General features: G+C 33.1%; 2 protein-coding genes across 5 annotated transcripts; one reads left to right on the top strand and one right to left on the bottom strand.

The window, feature by feature from the left end:
* Positions 1–1455: 1455 nt before the first annotated feature.
* On the bottom strand, positions 1456–4404 carry LOC115987909 (haloacid dehalogenase-like hydrolase domain-containing protein Sgpp). Of its 2 annotated transcripts, none has more exons than XM_031111518.1 (5): positions 4059–4404; positions 3203–3317; positions 2975–3129; positions 1932–2193; positions 1456–1820 (listed from the first exon to the last, which is right to left on the bottom strand). In XM_031111518.1, the coding sequence occupies exons 1-5, from the start codon at positions 4247–4249 to the stop codon at positions 1629–1631; spliced, it is 915 nt and encodes a 304-aa protein (XP_030967378.1). In that variant the 5' UTR covers positions 4250–4404; the 3' UTR covers positions 1456–1628. The 2 variants fall into 2 exon arrangements, with proteins under 2 accessions (XP_030967378.1, XP_030967377.1); XM_031111517.1 differs by having other exon boundaries at positions 3203–3320; positions 4059–4399.
* A 769-nt stretch (positions 4405–5173) lies between these two features.
* LOC115986706 (nucleolar GTP-binding protein 1) lies at positions 5174–18033 on the top strand. Of its 3 annotated transcripts, none has more exons than XM_031109962.1 (14): positions 5174–5425; positions 5600–5733; positions 7004–7124; positions 7255–7319; positions 7442–7555; positions 8020–8094; positions 10320–10358; positions 10439–10510; positions 11801–11914; positions 12632–12703; positions 12785–12821; positions 14358–14470; positions 15968–16174; positions 17542–17627. In XM_031109962.1, the coding sequence occupies exons 1-14, from the start codon at positions 5344–5346 to the stop codon at positions 17578–17580; spliced, it is 1284 nt and encodes a 427-aa protein (XP_030965822.1). In that variant the 5' UTR covers positions 5174–5343; the 3' UTR covers positions 17581–17627. The 3 variants fall into 3 exon arrangements, with proteins under 3 accessions (XP_030965822.1, XP_030965824.1, XP_030965821.1); XM_031109961.1 differs by having other exon boundaries at positions 5182–5425; positions 17615–18033; XM_031109964.1 differs by lacking the exon at positions 8020–8094 and having other exon boundaries at positions 5181–5425; positions 17615–18033.
* Positions 18034–18553: the final 520 nt, after the last annotated feature.

The raw sequence follows: 18553 nt of genomic DNA, 5'->3' as shown, positions 1-18553 counted from the left end.
CATTTTTTTTCCTTCAATTTCCTTTTCATCGTTTAATTTTAGCCGAATGGATGGACGAACCAACCTTTGCTTTCTATGCCATTATGATTAGTCTTGTAGATTTATTGGTATTTCCTACATACCAATCACAAAGCAAAACAAATCATATTTCTTCTATAGCTTTCTTCATTATTCTAATTTGTTTTTCATATTCGGAAATGAATACTAATCCGAGTATGAGGATTATTTCTCTCCCTCTTGCCAATTAGACCCAGCTGAATCAACCTTAAACATTGCCAGCATTGCTCTGGTTATTCAATAAACATGGCTACTAATACCTCAACATGGTTTTAAAAATTGGTATGGACACAACTGATAAAGAGCTTGATTATTGATTTTTTAGTCCAACTGGGGTCGGATCGGTGCTTGAACTAATGATGTTACAATTAATATAATTAAAATATTTAAATAATTTTTTATGTGAATTTGGCTTTTTCATAACTTATATTATGAAAATATATAAAATATAATAATTTTTTTAGCATATTCCTTTTTTTTTTTTTTTCTCTTGTTAGTAATTATTTGACAAATTATAATTTGCTAAGTTTGTAAATAATAGTTTAATAGTTTAACTTTAACTATTTATTTATTTATTAAAAAAAAAAAACCCTAAAACCCAAATGTTATGATGAAAAGACAAGTTATTGACTTACCAACACAACTTTTCTATTTCCCAGCCAAACAGGTTTATATCGGTTTACTTCTTTTTTACCCCTAAAATCTAGCACAACACATTATCATTACTACAATTATATCAGTCAGTACTTTTAAGTTTTAAGTCTTATCATATTCAAAGTTTCAACCTTCCAAAGTTCAAACTCTTTTCATTGTTCATTTTTCAGTTTTCTGCACAGGACATGGTGATTCTCTCACAGACTCACTATCTCAAGTCTCCAATCTTTCTCAAGACAAGTTCTTTTTCATCATTTTAAATTTGCACTAAAATGATATTGAGGAAAATCTTATTTTTGTTGGTGAAAAAAAAATGAAATAAACCAATGTAAACATGTATGGTTGGGAAGTGGGGAAGTTAGGTTGGTAAGTCAATGACTTGTCTTGTTATCATGACATTTGGGTTTAAGGGTTTTTTTTTAATTATTTTTTTAATAGTTAAAGTTAAACTATTAAACTATTATTTATAAAAATAAAATTACAAACTTAACAAAGTATATTCTGTCAAAGAATTACAAACTAGAAAAAAAAAAAAGGAATATGCTAAAAAAATATATTTATATTTTATATATTTTCATAATACAAGTTATGAAAAATCAAAATTCACATAAAAATTATTTAGATATTTAAATTAAATTAATTATAACATCATTGGTCCGATTATCGATTTGACCCGATTGGACCAAAAAACCGGTAACTTGCCATCGCACCAAGTTTAGATAGAGGGAACTTACCATCACACCATGGAAGAACCCCTTTGTACAGAGGATAATAAAAATTACAATGGATTAATTTCATTGGGATGTCTAAAATGCCTCAATGAATGAATATAAACTGAACTTACTCCAAATCTGCCAACAATGGCACTCGTTTCAAAATATACAGGTTTTTCCCGGATTACTTAGATGCATGCATTTTCAAGTTGTTACTGTTGTTATTTCTTCTTTGTTCTCCAACTTTTCCAATGCTGCCCACAACTTTGGATCATTGAAATTGTTAATAACAAAGGAGGCTCCAGCATCTGCCAATGATTTTTCGGGGTTCCTTAAACCCATGCCCACTACAGGCATCCCAGCTGCTACCCCGGCTTTCACTCCAGGAACAGAGTCCTTCCAAAACAAAAACAAAACCCAAAACACAAAAAAAATAAGTCTCATCTATCAAGGTCTACATAGGTAATGCAGGAGTTCATGCAAAGCACACAATTCCGGGAGCCAAACCTCAAACACGAAAGTGTGCTTAGGAGACACTTCAAGCACTTGGAGAGCCCGCAAGTAGGGGTCAGGAAATGGTTTTTGCCGTTCACAGTCATTTGCAAGGACAACAACTTCAAAGAAATCCGAGAGCCCCAAGGCTGAGATTAAGAGCTCTGCATTTGATCTTTCTGCATTTGTCACTGCAGCGCGTTTAAGCCCGCGTTCTTCTATCCATTTACACAACTTGTTCAGGCCCTTAACAGGTTCTAGCTGCTCAGATGCCAACCTATATGTTTTCTCTAAATTAATCATGTTCAAGATGGTTTCACCGTTTCATTATATAATCTGAGATTGGCAGAGATGGTCCTAATAAAAAACATTTTTTACACATTGTAAAAATGTTACTGTATAATTCTATTTGAGTAACAAATGGAAAGTAGAAATGCCAAACTAGATCAATAAACAAAAGATTTTATAAACACAACCCATCAAAGAACTCATGCACTTTTCAATTATCATCTAAACTTTGGACCATGTCCTACTGATTAAGAAAGGAGGTAAATGATAAGGTTTTGGACAAGTACACTTCTTCATTTTATTTACTTATTTTAAAATGACGAGCAAGATATAGAATTTACAAAACACAAAACCCAAATACAGGTTACAACCCAGCTCAAGGGCTGTAATCACACAGCACAGGCGAACAAACACAAAAATCTGACCTTAGCATAGCACACAACACTACTTCAGAACACAAAAGGAAACCAAATCGGGCTTAACAATTTCTAGACATCTTACTAACAACAGATACAGGAATGCCCCAATTGTAACATAACACTCTATTCAATACTGGACCCCTTCCTCTCATGATAGTTGTACAACTCAAATAATCATTCCAACAAACCATTATAGCTGTCAACTTGGGAGGATGTGCAAAAGAATTTTTAGCAATTGAATTCTATCCAGCTTTTTTTGGCTATCTATTTACTCTTTTCTATATGCAAAGATCCCCCTCCAACCTATAAGGAGTATTGAGGCTCATCTAGTATATGGTTGTATTAAGTTACCTCCGAAAGAAGGCTTCCTTATCATCCATAAATTTTCTTGCTCTTTGGATATCCCAATTAGGTAAGAGGACACCACAGAGCTCTTCATTATGCTTGCCACTGATGTTCTTAATAAAGAATTCCTCAGTAATGGGAACTCCTCCATTGAAACCTATCTGTGGAACACTTGCTACGTCAATTGATGTAACAAGACAAAGATACAACATGCATGAAAATTTTAAACAGTACCTCTTGAAGCATTTCACGGAAAGCATTATAATGTGTAGGGTCTGAATCACACAGTGTTCCATCGATATCAAATAGAATTGCTTGCAGAGGAGTGAGAAAAGCGAGAGAACTTTCACTTCTATCACATAATGTAGCAAAACAATTAACACTACTAATACACTAACAAAGGAAAGAATAGAAAGGAAATCTGGATTCGTTTTGCCTAGAATGACATGCAAATAAAATTTCCAGATAAAGAAGTGCATGAACATAAGAAAGGCACTTTAAGCTACAATATTTATTTCATAAATATTGAAAAAAATATGAGAGCAAGTGAACTTTTGTTACATACAAGAGAAGTGAGTCAAGCTAACAACAAATTAAGAGTCAGTGAATTTGCTAGTATGCTACAAAACTTCCTCAATGTGAACAACAACATCGATTGAGGTCCAAGCACAGCAGAGAGTGTATGGCATATTGACTTGTGTAACATTGTCAAAGTACAAGAAAAAATTTACAATGTGCTACTTAGGAAAGAAAATTGCATTACATGAAAACAAAGGTCTAATAACATTTATAATAAACAATGGTAGTTTTACTCTTTTTCTTTTTGTCATTGGATAGTTACAAGAAATAGTTTTATTTCTTGTAAACGACATAACATATAACATAAACATTACATACTTCTCAGTAAGATACAAAATGATCAATATAGCATTGTTATGCATATTACTCAAATTATGAAATTTGAAATTGGAATAAGTAATGGTCACCAAACCAATCAATGATATAAACAAATAATAGCTTGGAGGAAGCAAAGAATAAAACAAAAAGAGCTTCAAATGGATGAAAAGAAAAAAAAATCATGAGAATATACCTGCTCGTTGGGTAAGAATTGGATGAGGTGGTACTGGATATTCGAGGCAGCTGAGAGATTGTAGGCAAGTCACAGCGGTTGGGTATGTAAAAAGTTGTAGTTTTGTGCAGATGGGTGTGGCTTAAATGGTCAGAGAAGAGGAGATGGTGATGATGAGGAAGGTGAAGTGAAGAGAGAGATAGCATAAGCATAGTGTTGAATCTGGCAGTGGGAGTTGGAGAGGTTCAAAGAGAATATGCCAATCTTTGCTCTTTCTTTCTGTCACACATACACACACACACACACACACAACCCACACGCACAACTTGCAAATACGAAGAACTACTAAAACTGAAGGGAGTGGTTCTTAACATAACATAACATGCTTTGTTTTGTGGGGTTGTCTTTGCACAGCAAACTCTTCTTACTTGTCGTGTCTTGTAGGCTTTAGTTGGTTTCACTTTGTGTATTTTGGTAAATATATAAAAGTTTAGACATGTATGGATTTTACACCCTATATTTTTAGAATTTAGGGTGTAATTCAAACATCCTAAACTTTAGGAAATAAATTTAAATTTTAAAATTTTAAGGTGTAAAATCTAAATATTTCAAAATTTTAGAGGTGTAATTTACAATTTAGTCTAAAATTTATCATATATAAATATTTTATGCTTTTTTTTTGGAAGGGGGAAGGGAATTTCTCCATTTACATTTTTTTGGATAAAATGCAAAACTTACCTTCTAAGTTTTTTCAGATTTCATTTTAATCCTTTAATTTTGCTTTTGTTCATTTCAGGCTTTTCCCTCAACTTTTATTATATTTTGTGGTTAATTTTTCAATTTTATAAAATTTTCTTCAAATTTTTTAAATTAAAAAAAATCAATTAATGATTGAAAAATATTTTCCATATATGTTTTAAAAATTTTTAATAAAAGTTAACGGAAAGACCTTAATTGAATAAATCTGAAACTTAGAAGACTAAAATAAATGAAAGCAAAGTTAGAGAATTAAAATGAATGCCAAATAAAATTAGGGAATCAGTTTAGTTTTTTTTTTTTTTACTAAGCGCACACCCAAAAAAAAAAAAAAAAAAAAAAAAATCAATCATTCTTCCCATTAAACGATCTTCTCCCCTCTCTCTTTTAAAAATTAACTCTTGCAACCGTCATTGTTAAACCTCAACCTCACATACTTTGCACTAAAACCCCAGACTCTCAGTCAGTCAGTATAGCTAAAACCCAGAAACGATTTGCATCTTCTTTCCCTGCAAAATCAATAAGACTTTTATTAAAGGAGAAATAGAAGATGAGTAAGGCCTACACTCTCTTCCAGCTATGCCATTCTCCTTCCACCAATTTTCTTTTCGGCTCCTCCAAATCCCATAGAGGTTCTCTCTCTCTCTCTCGCTCTCTGAAATCACTGTTTTTTTTTTTAATTTTTTTATATGCTTTAAAAACATTCCTGATTATTCGATGTGGGTTTATCTTAAAAACCCATTTTTTTTTAATTATATTTCCAAGTCTTTGATTTTTTTAAATTTTACATTGAAATACTAATGCAGGTTTGTATATGATACCTGGTTGGAAAGTTTATCCAACTCTCCACTTTTGTAAAAACGTGCAAACTACTACCTATGAAGTTGTCAATGCAAGTTATGTGCCCACTGCACAAACTAAAGAAGAAAAGGAAATAAAGGTATGGATAAGATACAAGGATAGATAAAACCAATGATTGTTTATCTTTTTTTTTTTACATACAAATGAACTTGCTAGTTTTATCTCACTTGGCATTTGTTACTGTGTTTTAATAACATGCTTCAAGTGTTACTTCTTTGTATGCAAATGTGCAAATAAGTGTCAAAGAAGGGGTTTTTTTTCTTGGTTAAAAAGTGTCTTGGAATGCAAATTATTAAGGAAAAAACTTAAGTATAATACTTTAGGTGCAATATGTTTAATTTTCCAATCAAATTCAAACATATAACTGCGTTGATTTTAATTATCCTTGGAAAAGGTAACACTGTTTGTGCTTTATTGGTCAATACATCCATGTGTTTGAATCTAATTGGGAAACATAATGTACACCGCCTGAGAATCTGTACCCAAGTTTTGCCCATTTTTAATGGGAAGTTGTCTCACGTGGAGTGGAAATGAAGAGGTGCCTTTCAGAAACAAAAAGTTTTTGACTTTAAGGGAGGGATGGATGATTTGACTCTAGTAGAGTCAGCTTGGAGGAATTAGATGAAGGTTAACCTAAGGAGGTTAGTAAGCTTCTTTTTCTTTCAAAAAGTCTGGAAAGCTTTGGGCCTCATTAGTAAGCAGTGTGATCAAAGCTTTGGTGGGTTGGGTGAGAAAACATATGGTGGAGTGGAGTTTTTGGAATGAAAAGTATGGTTAGTTTTGAGAGAGTCCAGAAGATCTTTGGTGCGGGCCTTTAGAATCTTATGAAGGACTGGTTTGAATTTCAAATTTGCCGCACTTATGCAGTTAACAACTTCTGATTGTTGGCCTGCCAACTAAGAAATAACATTCATTCATGTAGATTTCTAGGTGGAGCCACCAAAATTCTAGTGTATCCATATACCATTTGATCATATGAGATTATTATGTTAAGGGTTTCTAGAATATATGGAGCAAACTAATGCGGACTGTTTAACTGAATAATTTTACTTGTGTCCATAGCAGTAAGTGCTGTATAGAGTGTAATCAAAGCATTGGTGATTGCTTGGTGTATCTGAAAAATGATTAACTAAAGTAACGTTGAAACTTATGAAATTAAGAACAAATTTTTAATTAGTGAAGTGCCATGCCCTTTAGGTATTCTCGGTTTCTATTAACTTTTTGTTCGCTGAGTTTCCTTTTCGACTCAATGATCTCTCAGCTTTCTTCCTATGTTTTATTGTGTTTATCATTCTCTTTACTTAGCAAAAGAATTAATGGTGGTTGTGGTTCCAATGTTCTAATTTTAGGACAAGTCATCAGCACAACTTGATACAGTTGGTGCATTTCAAAAGCTGCCCATGGTGATGCCATCTGTTGATATACTTTATTCGGCACTGAAAAAGGCAAAAAGGGTTTCACCTACGAAGGGTACTTGTTGGGGGCAGTCTGTTTTTCTTCATCACTGACACATCTGATTGCACATGACATTGATAAATAGATGAAACTTGGTTCGTAAAACTTGCTGCTAACCTTGATTTTTAGTTTATTCATTTTGTAGGCATTCCCAATATTGCAAAGCGAGAGAGAAATAGAGGTGCAAAACAACTTGATGCACTGATGAAAGTTTGTTCTTAACTTTATATCTATCATGTTATTCTATAGAACAAACTCATTTTCTATTTTCTGCTTCCTATATGGAATAACTGTTCAATTCTAACATCATAGCTTCCTGTTTTCATCTTCAGGAAATTGCAGTTCCCTTAAGGACGTATCTGGAGAATTTTCCAAAGAAGAAATACCTTCACCCGTATGAACGATCACTTATTGAATTGACTCTTGGTGATGGAAATTATGAAGAGGTAATTGTTATCAACTCATTGTCAACAGTTTATAAAAGCAACTTTGGGCAACTTTGGACCTTTGCAATGGGGTTTACCCACTGTAAACACCCATGGCTCTTCTGCCACTTTTGAAAGGATCAATGATGATGTTCCAGTAGTAGATTTATTAAAATAACCATATCTATGTGTGTGTGTGTATGTGCGTGCGTGCTGACTATAAATATAATCTAGTATAATAATAGTATTTTCCTTTTTTATTGAACAAGTAACATGGTGAGTGTAATTTCTTCTTGTTCTTGTTTTTTTTTAGGCTGTTTTCTTTTTATGTGGAATCCTGGTCAGCTTTCTGGCTATTTACAGTGCAGGAGGATTTAACTCTAAGACATTTGCGGCATTCACATTTGTCTATACCACCAGACATGTTGACTGTGTAAAATTCCTTTATATATTTGTTGATTGCATATTTACTCATGGTTTGATAGGTGTTGGGAAAGGTTAATTCCCTGAGGAAGAATGTGGTATCTGTTGGAAAGGAACATGCTTCTCTCTGTGCCAAGGTTGGAATCTTCAATCAAATCTAAGTGCTGTTGTGTCACTTGTGGAGTATCCTTATTTTCTTATGTGGTCAAATATGGGTATTGCTAATATAAGATTCAATCTTTGGCTTGCTTCAAGCCATGTTGAAACCTGTACTATTGGAAAAAAAGGTTATTTATTGACCTTCTAGGGTAACTTAGGGGATCCCATATTATGCTATAAATTGATTGTTGTCCTGCATGTTGTCCCTGATGATTACATAAGACATGCTTTGAATTGTAGGTTCATATATAATTTTAACTTCATATGCATTCACATGATCTTTCAGGAATAAAAAAAAAAAGAATGCTATGATGGATCAGACCTCTAGCACAGTTGACAAATCTTTAACCAAAAAAAAAAAATGACAAATCTTGGGGTTTGATCACAAATGGCATAGTAATTGTCTAAAATAGATATTAGTTACTTATAGAAGGTGGAGGTTATAACTTGGTTTTGATGAAGTTGAAAGGAATGACTGAACCACAAGGGGGAACTTAAGTTGCTTGTTGGGGTGGAAACAACAGTTTTTTGCTTCTTTCCAGGAAATGTAGTGCAGTTTTAGTGAATATATGTATTTGCATACCCTCTTATTCTTAAATAAATTCAATACTTATAGAGAACTAATTGCTTTGTAATTATATTTCTATCATATAATTGTCACATGTATTATAATTTTTTAAATGTTTATTTTTTTTGTTTACATGCGTTTGGTGGGCCTTGAACCCATGATCTTGCCTTCCACCTTACTTTTTAGAAGGGAAGGAGGTGCCATTTGAGCTAGCTCATCATCTACACGTGTTTTAAAAGTTTTAAATAGGAGCTTAATAAATTTAGTTGTCAATCTCAACAACAGATGACTAATACAGTGGGAAATTGTTTTTCTTTAAAATATGTAACAATAAACAACGTCCTCCATTTTTGTTTTTAAACAGTAGATTGTCTAGAGTTCCCAGATACCTTGTGCTTTTGTTAGTCTTACTTGTATCTTTACTTTGTTTTTGTTTCTTTGTTTGGCCATTTTCTTTGTATACTCCCCCCATGTACTAGGTTTGTGCCCCTTTATGTGCCGCTGAGTTGAATTTTTTTTATTTCTCAAACAATGTTACTGCATACAACCTTACTAGTGTTAACCATGGTTTTTTGTTTTTGGGACTTTATGCATCTATTAAGGAGTTTTGTACAAGAACAATGGTTCTTATCCCTTTTTTTTTTTTTTTTTTTTGAGAAACAATACCAAGATTTCAATAGATCAACAGAAAACTCTGTCAGCAGTTACAAGAGAATGGACGTCCCTAGGGAGACCATCAGACCAAAAACAAGGACAACGGGACAACTTTGCTAGTTTTGCCAAACTATCAGCAACATTGTTTCCCTGTCTTTTAACATGGGAAAAACTAATGGAAGAGAAAAGAAGAGCACAAGCTCTGATATCATCAATGATATGGCCGTAGGAACTGGCACAGGAAGAATCTGAGTTGAGAGCTTGGATAATAGTCAAAGAATCACCTTCAAGAATTACATTCTCAACGCCAAGATCCAAAGCAAAGGAGATTGCTTTTCTACAGGCAAGAGCCTCAACTACGTCCACTGTGGCAGGGAGGAAAATCCTATCAGAGAGTGCACCAATGACATTGCCATTAGGATTCCTTATCACTACTCCAATGCCCGCCATTTTCTGGTCCTGGAACACAGCTCCGTCGAAATTAATTTTGCAAAACGGGCTCCGAGGAGGCTTCCATAGAGTGGGTTCAGAGATTATGGGCTGAACCATCGAATCATGGTTCTTATCCCTTTGATTTAGTGTAGATATTGACTGCAGCTTTTGCCTGGGCTGTTATGAATTTAACAATAGTGTTGCAGCAGATAGGACACAATAAGTATCTAAACAGCCTAAAAGGAAAGAAAAGCAAAAATGGCTTTACAAATACTATCTTAACTATTTCTTTCCTTGCCACTCTGTGCGAGAAAATTCAATTCTTTTATGCTTTCACAGAGGCAAGAACATTAAGTAATATTAATTTCCTAACTTCACTTCCATCAAGCTCAATCTATTATTATTGCTCAAACAATAATTTGAAGATGCCTGTCTATTTGTAAATTTCTTAGTACAAACTTTCCATTTTGTAATCATGGATATGGAATTTTTGTTCCTTCCGCATTTTTTCTGTTTGTTGCCCATTAAACATGTTTGTTTCTTGTGCAGTCTTTAACAAAGCGAGAAGCAGAGGAAAGACTGAGTGAGGTGAGTTCTTGTCTCTATGCAGAATACATTTTCCGTTCACATCAATGAAATTATTTTGTTTACTTTGACTTTGATTGCAGGGTAGGAAGAAAATTGAAGAGATTTTCAGTCATGAAGGAAAAGCTGTTGATGCTTTGTTACATATTGCCAAGGTATTCTCCCTTCTGAAACAGGACTCTTAGATGAAGAGAAAAACTTGAATATATCTTTAATTCTTCCAAATAATTTTTTTTTTTTGATAGGTAAGAAAGATTTAATTCTTCCAAATAATTATACAACTTTGATGCCCAAACCTCCCCTGTCAACATTTTTTGGCATTATTTATAAGACACCAAATAATGAGAACACAAATGACTGTATCTCCCAGTGCACAAAGCTCTCTTGCCACTGAATAGTGGATTAAAGGACGATAATTCCTTTTTTCTTTCAACTATTCTTGAACATTCAATACCAATCAACAATTAACAACTTTCTCTACAAAGATTATCTATTGTCAAAATCTTTCCAAGGGAATTTCAGAAAAAGTGATTGGACCCTCATACTCCCCAATTAAATGATAGGACCTCAAATTTTCCAAGCTATACCAACCTCCAACATATTTCATCCTCACCTCAAAGGGAAGTTAGAATACAATAAGTCAAAGAAAGTACTTATCAAAAAAAAAGAAAAAGAAGTAGCCGTAATTTTAATTCCCAATCCTGAAAGGCATGAATTAACATGAATATGCATGTCTGACTAAAGGGACAGATGATCAGGGCTTTACAACATTTTGCCCTTTGTTAGTGTCATGACAATATTGCAGATATTTTAGACAAGAGAAAGTATTACGGTGCCTGGAAAATAATAGTGGACATGAACATAACTTTATTTGGACAGAATTCCATTGTAAACTTACGTAAAAATAGATGGATATATATTAATTTTTTTTTTTTGGGGAAATAAATCATTCATTAACAAATTCAATTTGATGCACAGTTCAGTCGAGGGAGGAATTTGAGGACACTTACTGCCTGCAATGAATGATATGTTCATTTTGTAGTTTTTTTTTTTTTTTTTTCATTGATTTCTTGTTGCTTTTTGCCTTTTCCGGATGCCCACATTTTCAGTTTGCTTAGTTTCTTCTTACTTGTTCGCTACATTTCAGTATCAGTAATGCATTTTAAGAGCTTATCAGCTTGAAGTTTTTCAATTTTCACCCCATAAGATAACCACTATGTATGTAAGTATCTATGTATTAAATTTGCCTGACTAATGAGTCATTAGTGAAGTTTTTTTCTTACAGTGTCTTGTTTTCAATTTTTTAATTGATAAGTTACACATGCTATGTGGTCTTGAACGTATGGCTTTACCCTCCATCCCATAATTAAGGGACGAGAAAGTCCCATTTGAACTAGTGGTCATTGGCCTGACGGTGTCATTTTCATAATGTATAACTTTTGTAGACTCTACGGGCAATGCCTGTCGTTGATCTGGAAACACCAACACTCTGTCTTGTTGGAGCTCCTAATGTGGGGAAGTCATCTTTGGTCCGGATACTCTCTACAGGGAAGCCAGAGGTTGTTGCAGAATTATTGATGGTTATATGTGCTCATTTATTGTTTTGGTTACACATCCTTAAAGTTAATGCTAATGCTTTAAACAAAGAGTGTTAACAAGCTAAGTTCAAGCATTCTTAGATCTTACAATTAAAGCAATACTATAAACATAATGGCCAAAAGATTCACACCGGATTCTTATTATTGGTGCTCTAATTTTCATTTAAGAACTCTAGTACAAAGTTTTTAATTTATATATTTTTAACTAGTTAATTAAGATTTTATACTACTTCACAAAAAAAAAAAAAAAAAAAAAAAAATTATACCAAAATATTATATTTTGCTGCTAACTGTCAACTTCAAGATTCACAATGGATTCTTATTATTGGTGCTCTAATTTTCATTTAAGAACTTTAGTACAAAGTTTTTAATTTATATATTTTTAACTAGTTAATTAAGATTTTATACTACTTCACAAAAAAAAAAAAAAATTATACCAAAATATTATATTTTGCTGCTAACTGTCAACTTCAAGATTCACAATGGATTCTTATTATTGGTGCTCTAATTTTCATTTAAGAACTCTAGTACAAAGTTTTTAATTTATATATTTTTAACTAGTTAGTTAAGATTTTATACTACTACACAAAAATAAGATTTTATACCAAAATATCATATTTTGCTGCTAACTGTCAACTTCTTTATTTCCCACCTCTTTCTTCCCTTCTTCTGTTTCAGATCTGCAACTATCCTTTCACGACAAGAGGAATACTAATGGGTCATATAGCTTTTAACTACCAGAATTTTCAGGTCATCATTCATCTAAGATGTGTAATGCTATTTTTATTCAAGATATATTCATTTTCGTAACATCTTTAAAATCAACCACAGGTGACAGACACGCCTGGCCTACTGAAGAGATGTGATGGTAAGACACTTGTGCTTCCTTTTTTCTTTCCTCACAATGAATGTATAGTGTGCCTTTGTCACTGTTCTTGTCAGTCATAGTGGAGGAGCATCTATTTTGTATGTAGAAAGAAAAATTAGTTTTTTTTCTGTATACATCTAATCGTTTCAAAAGCATGATGGCTTATTGGAAAATCTTCAAGGTTTGAAGGAGACTCAGATGACCATGTCTAGTCTTGAGTTATTAAGGGTCCTACATTTAAGATAGTTAAAGTTTGATATTTATAAAAAAAAAATGATAAGGTTTGATCAAATTGTTCAGCTTTGCTGCCAACTTGATTGATATATGAGTATACTCTCTAATTGTTTGAGAGGAAGTGTAAGCAGAGTATACAGAAGGTAATTAATTTTGATGTATATCTTAATTTCTAGGTTATGATGACATTGGAAGTACTTTAAATTGCAAGTTGCTTCTTTTCATTTGCTAAAATAACAGTGTTGGATCAACTATTCAACTTTCAAGTAGCAACGACTTTTAAAACCATGTCTCATATTCTCATCTGTTTATTACTTTATTGACAATAAAAGAAAGTTGTGCTTCTATTTAAATTTTAGCACTTTTCCTCATGTGTGGGCTCAGGACTCCTCAATAAATAGGGCCCAAGTCGTTGATTTTTCACTTTTAAATGAAAAGTAGAGTGGAGATAGGGTTCAAACTTAGCACCACCTACTTTGATATCATGATGAACTACTATTAGTCCCAAAAGCTTAAGTCCATCATTTTACCATTATTCTAATAGAGTCCATTGTTTGACCAGTTTTCCATGAGATACTGGTTCCTCTATAGTGCATAGCTTTAGTGTGCTAGGTTTTGAGAAACTAGAGCCCCCTTTTTGAGGTTACTGATGCAGTTAAATAGTCTACATTGTTGAGGAGTTGGATGATGCTGAGATAACTGAAACATGACCAAAGTCGGTGAATGTTTAGTTTCTTGTAGGAATGAAGTTGTTTCATTCTGTTCTGATGGCATTTGAATGATTATATCTAGTTGCAGGAACAGGTCAAATTTTGTGTATTTATTGAAATGCTGTAAATTTGAATATTTTCTAATATTATGATTTCTTCTTTCTTGCAATGATTCCATTTCCAGTGATGATATAAGCTTTTGAGGATTGTTTTGGTAAAGAAAACAGTATAAGGGAAGTGGATTGGACTAACTCCTACAGTCTTACTTTTTCGCACATAAACATCATAAGTTTGGGAAAAGAATTTAATTACAGTTCACTCAAAGACACAAACACAAAGTAGATTCTGCTTTGCTTTTGATTGTTTCAACTATACATTACCAAAAAAAAAAAAAAGTTAGGTTAAATGCTCCAAGGACAAATCCATGAACTGCCTTGGATTGCTTGCCTGAAACGTGATAATTTAGAGATAGTATTTTAGTGTCAGATAATATAGTTCTTCATATACAAAGGGGTGGTGTTTGGTTCCTTTGCTTGTATATTTTATAGCTGTAGTATGTTATGCCACTTTTTTTTCTTGCTTGGATCTGCAGAGGACAGGAATAATTTGGAAAAGTTGACACTTGCTGTCCTATCTCATTTGCCTACTGCAATATTATATGTTCATGACCTCTCTGGAGAGTGTGGGACCTCACCTTCTGATCAGGTATTATATAATATTTTGGTCCTATTGATTATAATCCTAAAGAACCCAATGTTATGTAATCTATATGGCAAGGTAAAGATGTATTGCAAAAATAGGCTGTTCTTTAAGTTGAGGGTTTTTTTTTTTTGATAAGTAGTAAGATCTATTGATATCAAAAAAGGGATGCCCTAGTACACAGGAAGTGTACAGGGGTCAAAGAAATCAAGTAAAAAAATTGCAAAAATCTAGAAAATCAAGAAAGGAAGAGTAAGATTGGTTTTGCAAAGCACACAGCCAATCTACTAAGGTTCTAAAGAAAAATAACTTGAGGTCTGAAATGGATCTCTCATTATCTTCAAAGCACCTACGATTTCTTTCCCTCCAAAGACACCACATGAGACAATGGGGAACAATTATCCATATATGACCATTTCGATGATGACCAAACCACCTTTGCCAACAAGCTAGGAGCCCCACAACTGACTTTGGCATAACCTAACTTACTCCAAATAAGCCCAAAACCATAGGCCACAAGTCCATGGCAACCGGACAATGAAGGAAAAGATGGTCAATTGATTTACCATTACACTTGCACATATAACACTAATCCAATATCCAAACGTTCCCTTTTCTTAAATTATTAATCGTCAAACATTTTCCCCAATCTGCAGTCCAAACAAAGAAAGCCACTCGAGAGGGGATCTTCTGCATCCATATGCTTTTTCAAGGAAAACATAAATTATTAGAGCCCATTAGCAGACAATAATAAGCATTAACCATCAACCTCTTAGTTCTCTATGGTTTCCAGCTCATTTTATCCTCCCCAATTCCCTTTATAGAAGTTCCATATGTGGTATCAATGAAGCTCAGTTTATATTTATAATCTTGGGAAGAAAATATATAGATATATATAGATATAGATATAGTTTGAATGTTTTAAGCAATTATTGGGTAGGAGTGGCTGGATCAACAATTGTGGGGCCTGATAGTTGGATTTCAATTCTAACTCTTTTATTCATGCTACATGTGCACAGACATTGAGAGGAAATTTTGAAGTTTCATTTGATAAAATACTGATTATTCCAAAAGCTTAAGTTGTTAGGAAATGTTAAATTCAATCATTTAACCATAATTCTAACACTTTCCCTCACATACGGCCTAAGACTCCCCTATAATAAGAGAGTTATAACATGTGGGATTTTTAATTTTTTAAATGGGAGGCAAAGTATAGACAGAGTTTGAACGCATGACCACTTGCTTTGGTATCATAATAAATTACCCATTGTCTCAAAAGCTTTAGTTTTTAGGAAATGGTGAATTTGATTATTTAACCATAATTTTAACACGTCAATCTATTACATTTTGAATCTTTATTTATTTTTCCCTTTTCTTTCTTTTGTATTTTTGGGAGACGGGAGGGGAGGGGAGGTTTAAGAAAGAGAATTTCATTGTCATCTTTGTGAAAATTTTGTCTTTTAATGACATTTTTTTTTGGATTCTTGATGATGGATTCTGTAGTTTGTCATATACAAAGAAATAAAGGAAAGGTTTGGCGGCCATCTGTGGCTTGATGTTGTGTCCAAATGTGATTTGCTGCATAAGTCCCTTGTGGTCTTCATCACGGATGATGATAATCCTGATCATGTTGAGCTGGCACGATACCGGAAATTGGGACCTGATGGAGCTATCCATGTATCTATAATGAGTGAAGCAGGTCTCAACGAGGTAACGATTTTATGAAAATTTACCTGTAAAAAAACATTTTTTTGAAAATTTAGGCCCTAAAAATAGTCTTGATCTGATTTCTTATATTTGAATTTGAATTTATGAGCATTTTCATTTTGCAAAAAAGATCTCTTAATTGCCTTTGGTATTCTATAGGCAGTGCAGAAATGTAAATGTAACACCATTTGTTTCTTATATTTTCTTCTCCATTCATAGGTATCGTGAATTTTTGGGACTATCCACAAAGTAACCTGATTTTTATGTGTGCTAGTTTTTCTTAGTTTATGTGTGAATTTATAGAATCATTTACATAGTATAAGAAGATGTGGAGTGCTTTACAATGTGAATCATTGCTTAGTTTATGTATGCCACTTTTCATCTGCTTACTTTTGAAGATGTAGAACTTCAACTCAATTGCAAGCATTCTTCATTAGTTCTCTTAATGAGTGGTCTTTGTATTGGGTCTTGCAAATAATAACTTTGTTCATTCCTTTATAGACTCGATCCATATGTAGATATTTTTCCAATTGTAATTCTTTAGGCTACTTCTTGACTATTTTCATGAGGTATTCTCATCTCAATAAAGTTATTTTTACCTATAAAAGAAACAAAGAGGAAAGATTCTATGGTCAAGAGATACTAAAGGGCAAGAGCTCTTGATATCTTGGATCAATAATTCATAAAGATGGAAATATTGAAGATGATGTAAATCATAAGATAAGAGCGGAGTGGATAAAGTGGGGAAGCGCATTAAAAGTTTGTGTGATCATAGAATATCTATTAAATTAAAGGGAAAATTTTATAGAACTATTATAAGACCAGTTATATTCAATGGTACTGAATGTTGGGTTGTTAGGAAGCAACATATTCATAAATTGAGTCAAGCTGAGATGAGAATGTTAACATGGGTAAGTGAAAATACAAGAAAGGCTAGGATTCTAAATGAGGAATTCCATTTAAAGATAGGGGTGGCCCTACTGGTGAAAAAATGAGGGGGAATCGCTTGAGGTGGTTTGGCCATGTTCGGAGGAGAACGATTAGTGCACTAGTAAAAATAGTGAGTTGAATCAAGTTGAGTGAAAAAAAAAGTAGAGATAGATAAAAATAACATTAGTACAAGGAATAAAAAGAACGTGTCAAAGTAACAAAAATATGACTTCACATCCAAAAGAATGGCAAAAAAGAATATTTGTAGCCAAACTTGATGAATTTGGTGAGGATTTATAGTTGAGCCAGAAAATTTTGGGATTGAGGCTTGGTTAATATTGATGTTGTAGTATTTATATAATAACTCTAGAACATTCTTGTTCTAATTTTAACTGTAACCCATGTATCTTGAAACTTCACTTTTGTGTACTTCTTGACAGGTTCTTTTTCAACATTTGGATTCCAATTTTTCCTGGTGACTCTCAATTTAGAACCTTTTTTTTTCCTCTGCAGTTGAAGGTTAGAGTGCATGAGCTGCTGACTTCGCAGATGGCCAGGATCAAAAGTGAAAAAAGCAACCAAGAAAATCTAGTTATTAGTTGAGATTGATATTCTGAGAATAACATCAACAACCCCAGAAAGGAGTTCAAAGCACACTGTTTAAAATTTGACTATTGCCATGGACAACAAATTGGCCGGATTTCTAATGAGCTGAGGATCAGAGCGTCCAGGTTTTTGCATCTATAAACACTGCATCTTCAGATTTTTCTCAGTTCACATGTGATGAGATGTTGCTCATGCTGCACTGTTAATGTGGGGAGGTGGATTTAAATGTCTTATATTGTAATGTGATAACTTATGCCTATCCTTTGGTAATTGATATATTTTCATGTTTTCAAGTGTATATAAGTGAACCGATTATTTGCATATTGTTTTTTAAAAAAAAATTGGAAGTCCTTTAATTGTTCAAAATCTCTAGTGAATTGTATAGTAAAGGACAATTTAAAATGAGCTTCCAGATCGTATCAATGTATCATTCACAATCAGGCAAATTCATTAATTTATTGTTGCCACTTTCTTAATTGTTATTGAAACTAACATGAAAGGAATCAATATTAAAAATGTTTTGTTTTGTTTTGTTCAAATTGTGATAACGGTCCAAAATAAATAAATAAAATTTCCCATTCACCAGACCCGAAAAAATATTTAATCATTTATGCTTGAAATGTGGCATGCATTAATTATTTTTTGAGATTTCCTTAAATCTGATGTCATTTGTCCTCCTTAACCTTTTACACCACTCTTTTATTTATTTATTTATTTATTTTTTTTTGTCTTCGATCTTTCATTTATCATTAATTCTCTCTTAGTCTTCTTACAAGAACTTATCTGCAATTGGTTGGCGGCCATTGCTCCATAAAAAGCTCAATCTTGACCTCATCTTGACAATGA

Source organism: Quercus lobata, chromosome 4 (assembly GCF_001633185.2).
Source record: "Quercus lobata isolate SW786 chromosome 4, ValleyOak3.0 Primary Assembly, whole genome shotgun sequence".
In the NCBI taxonomy this organism is placed as follows: domain Eukaryota; kingdom Viridiplantae; phylum Streptophyta; class Magnoliopsida; order Fagales; family Fagaceae; genus Quercus; species Quercus lobata.
Note: the sequence above shows the minus strand (reverse complement) of the source record. Positions and strands in the feature narration are given on the sequence as shown.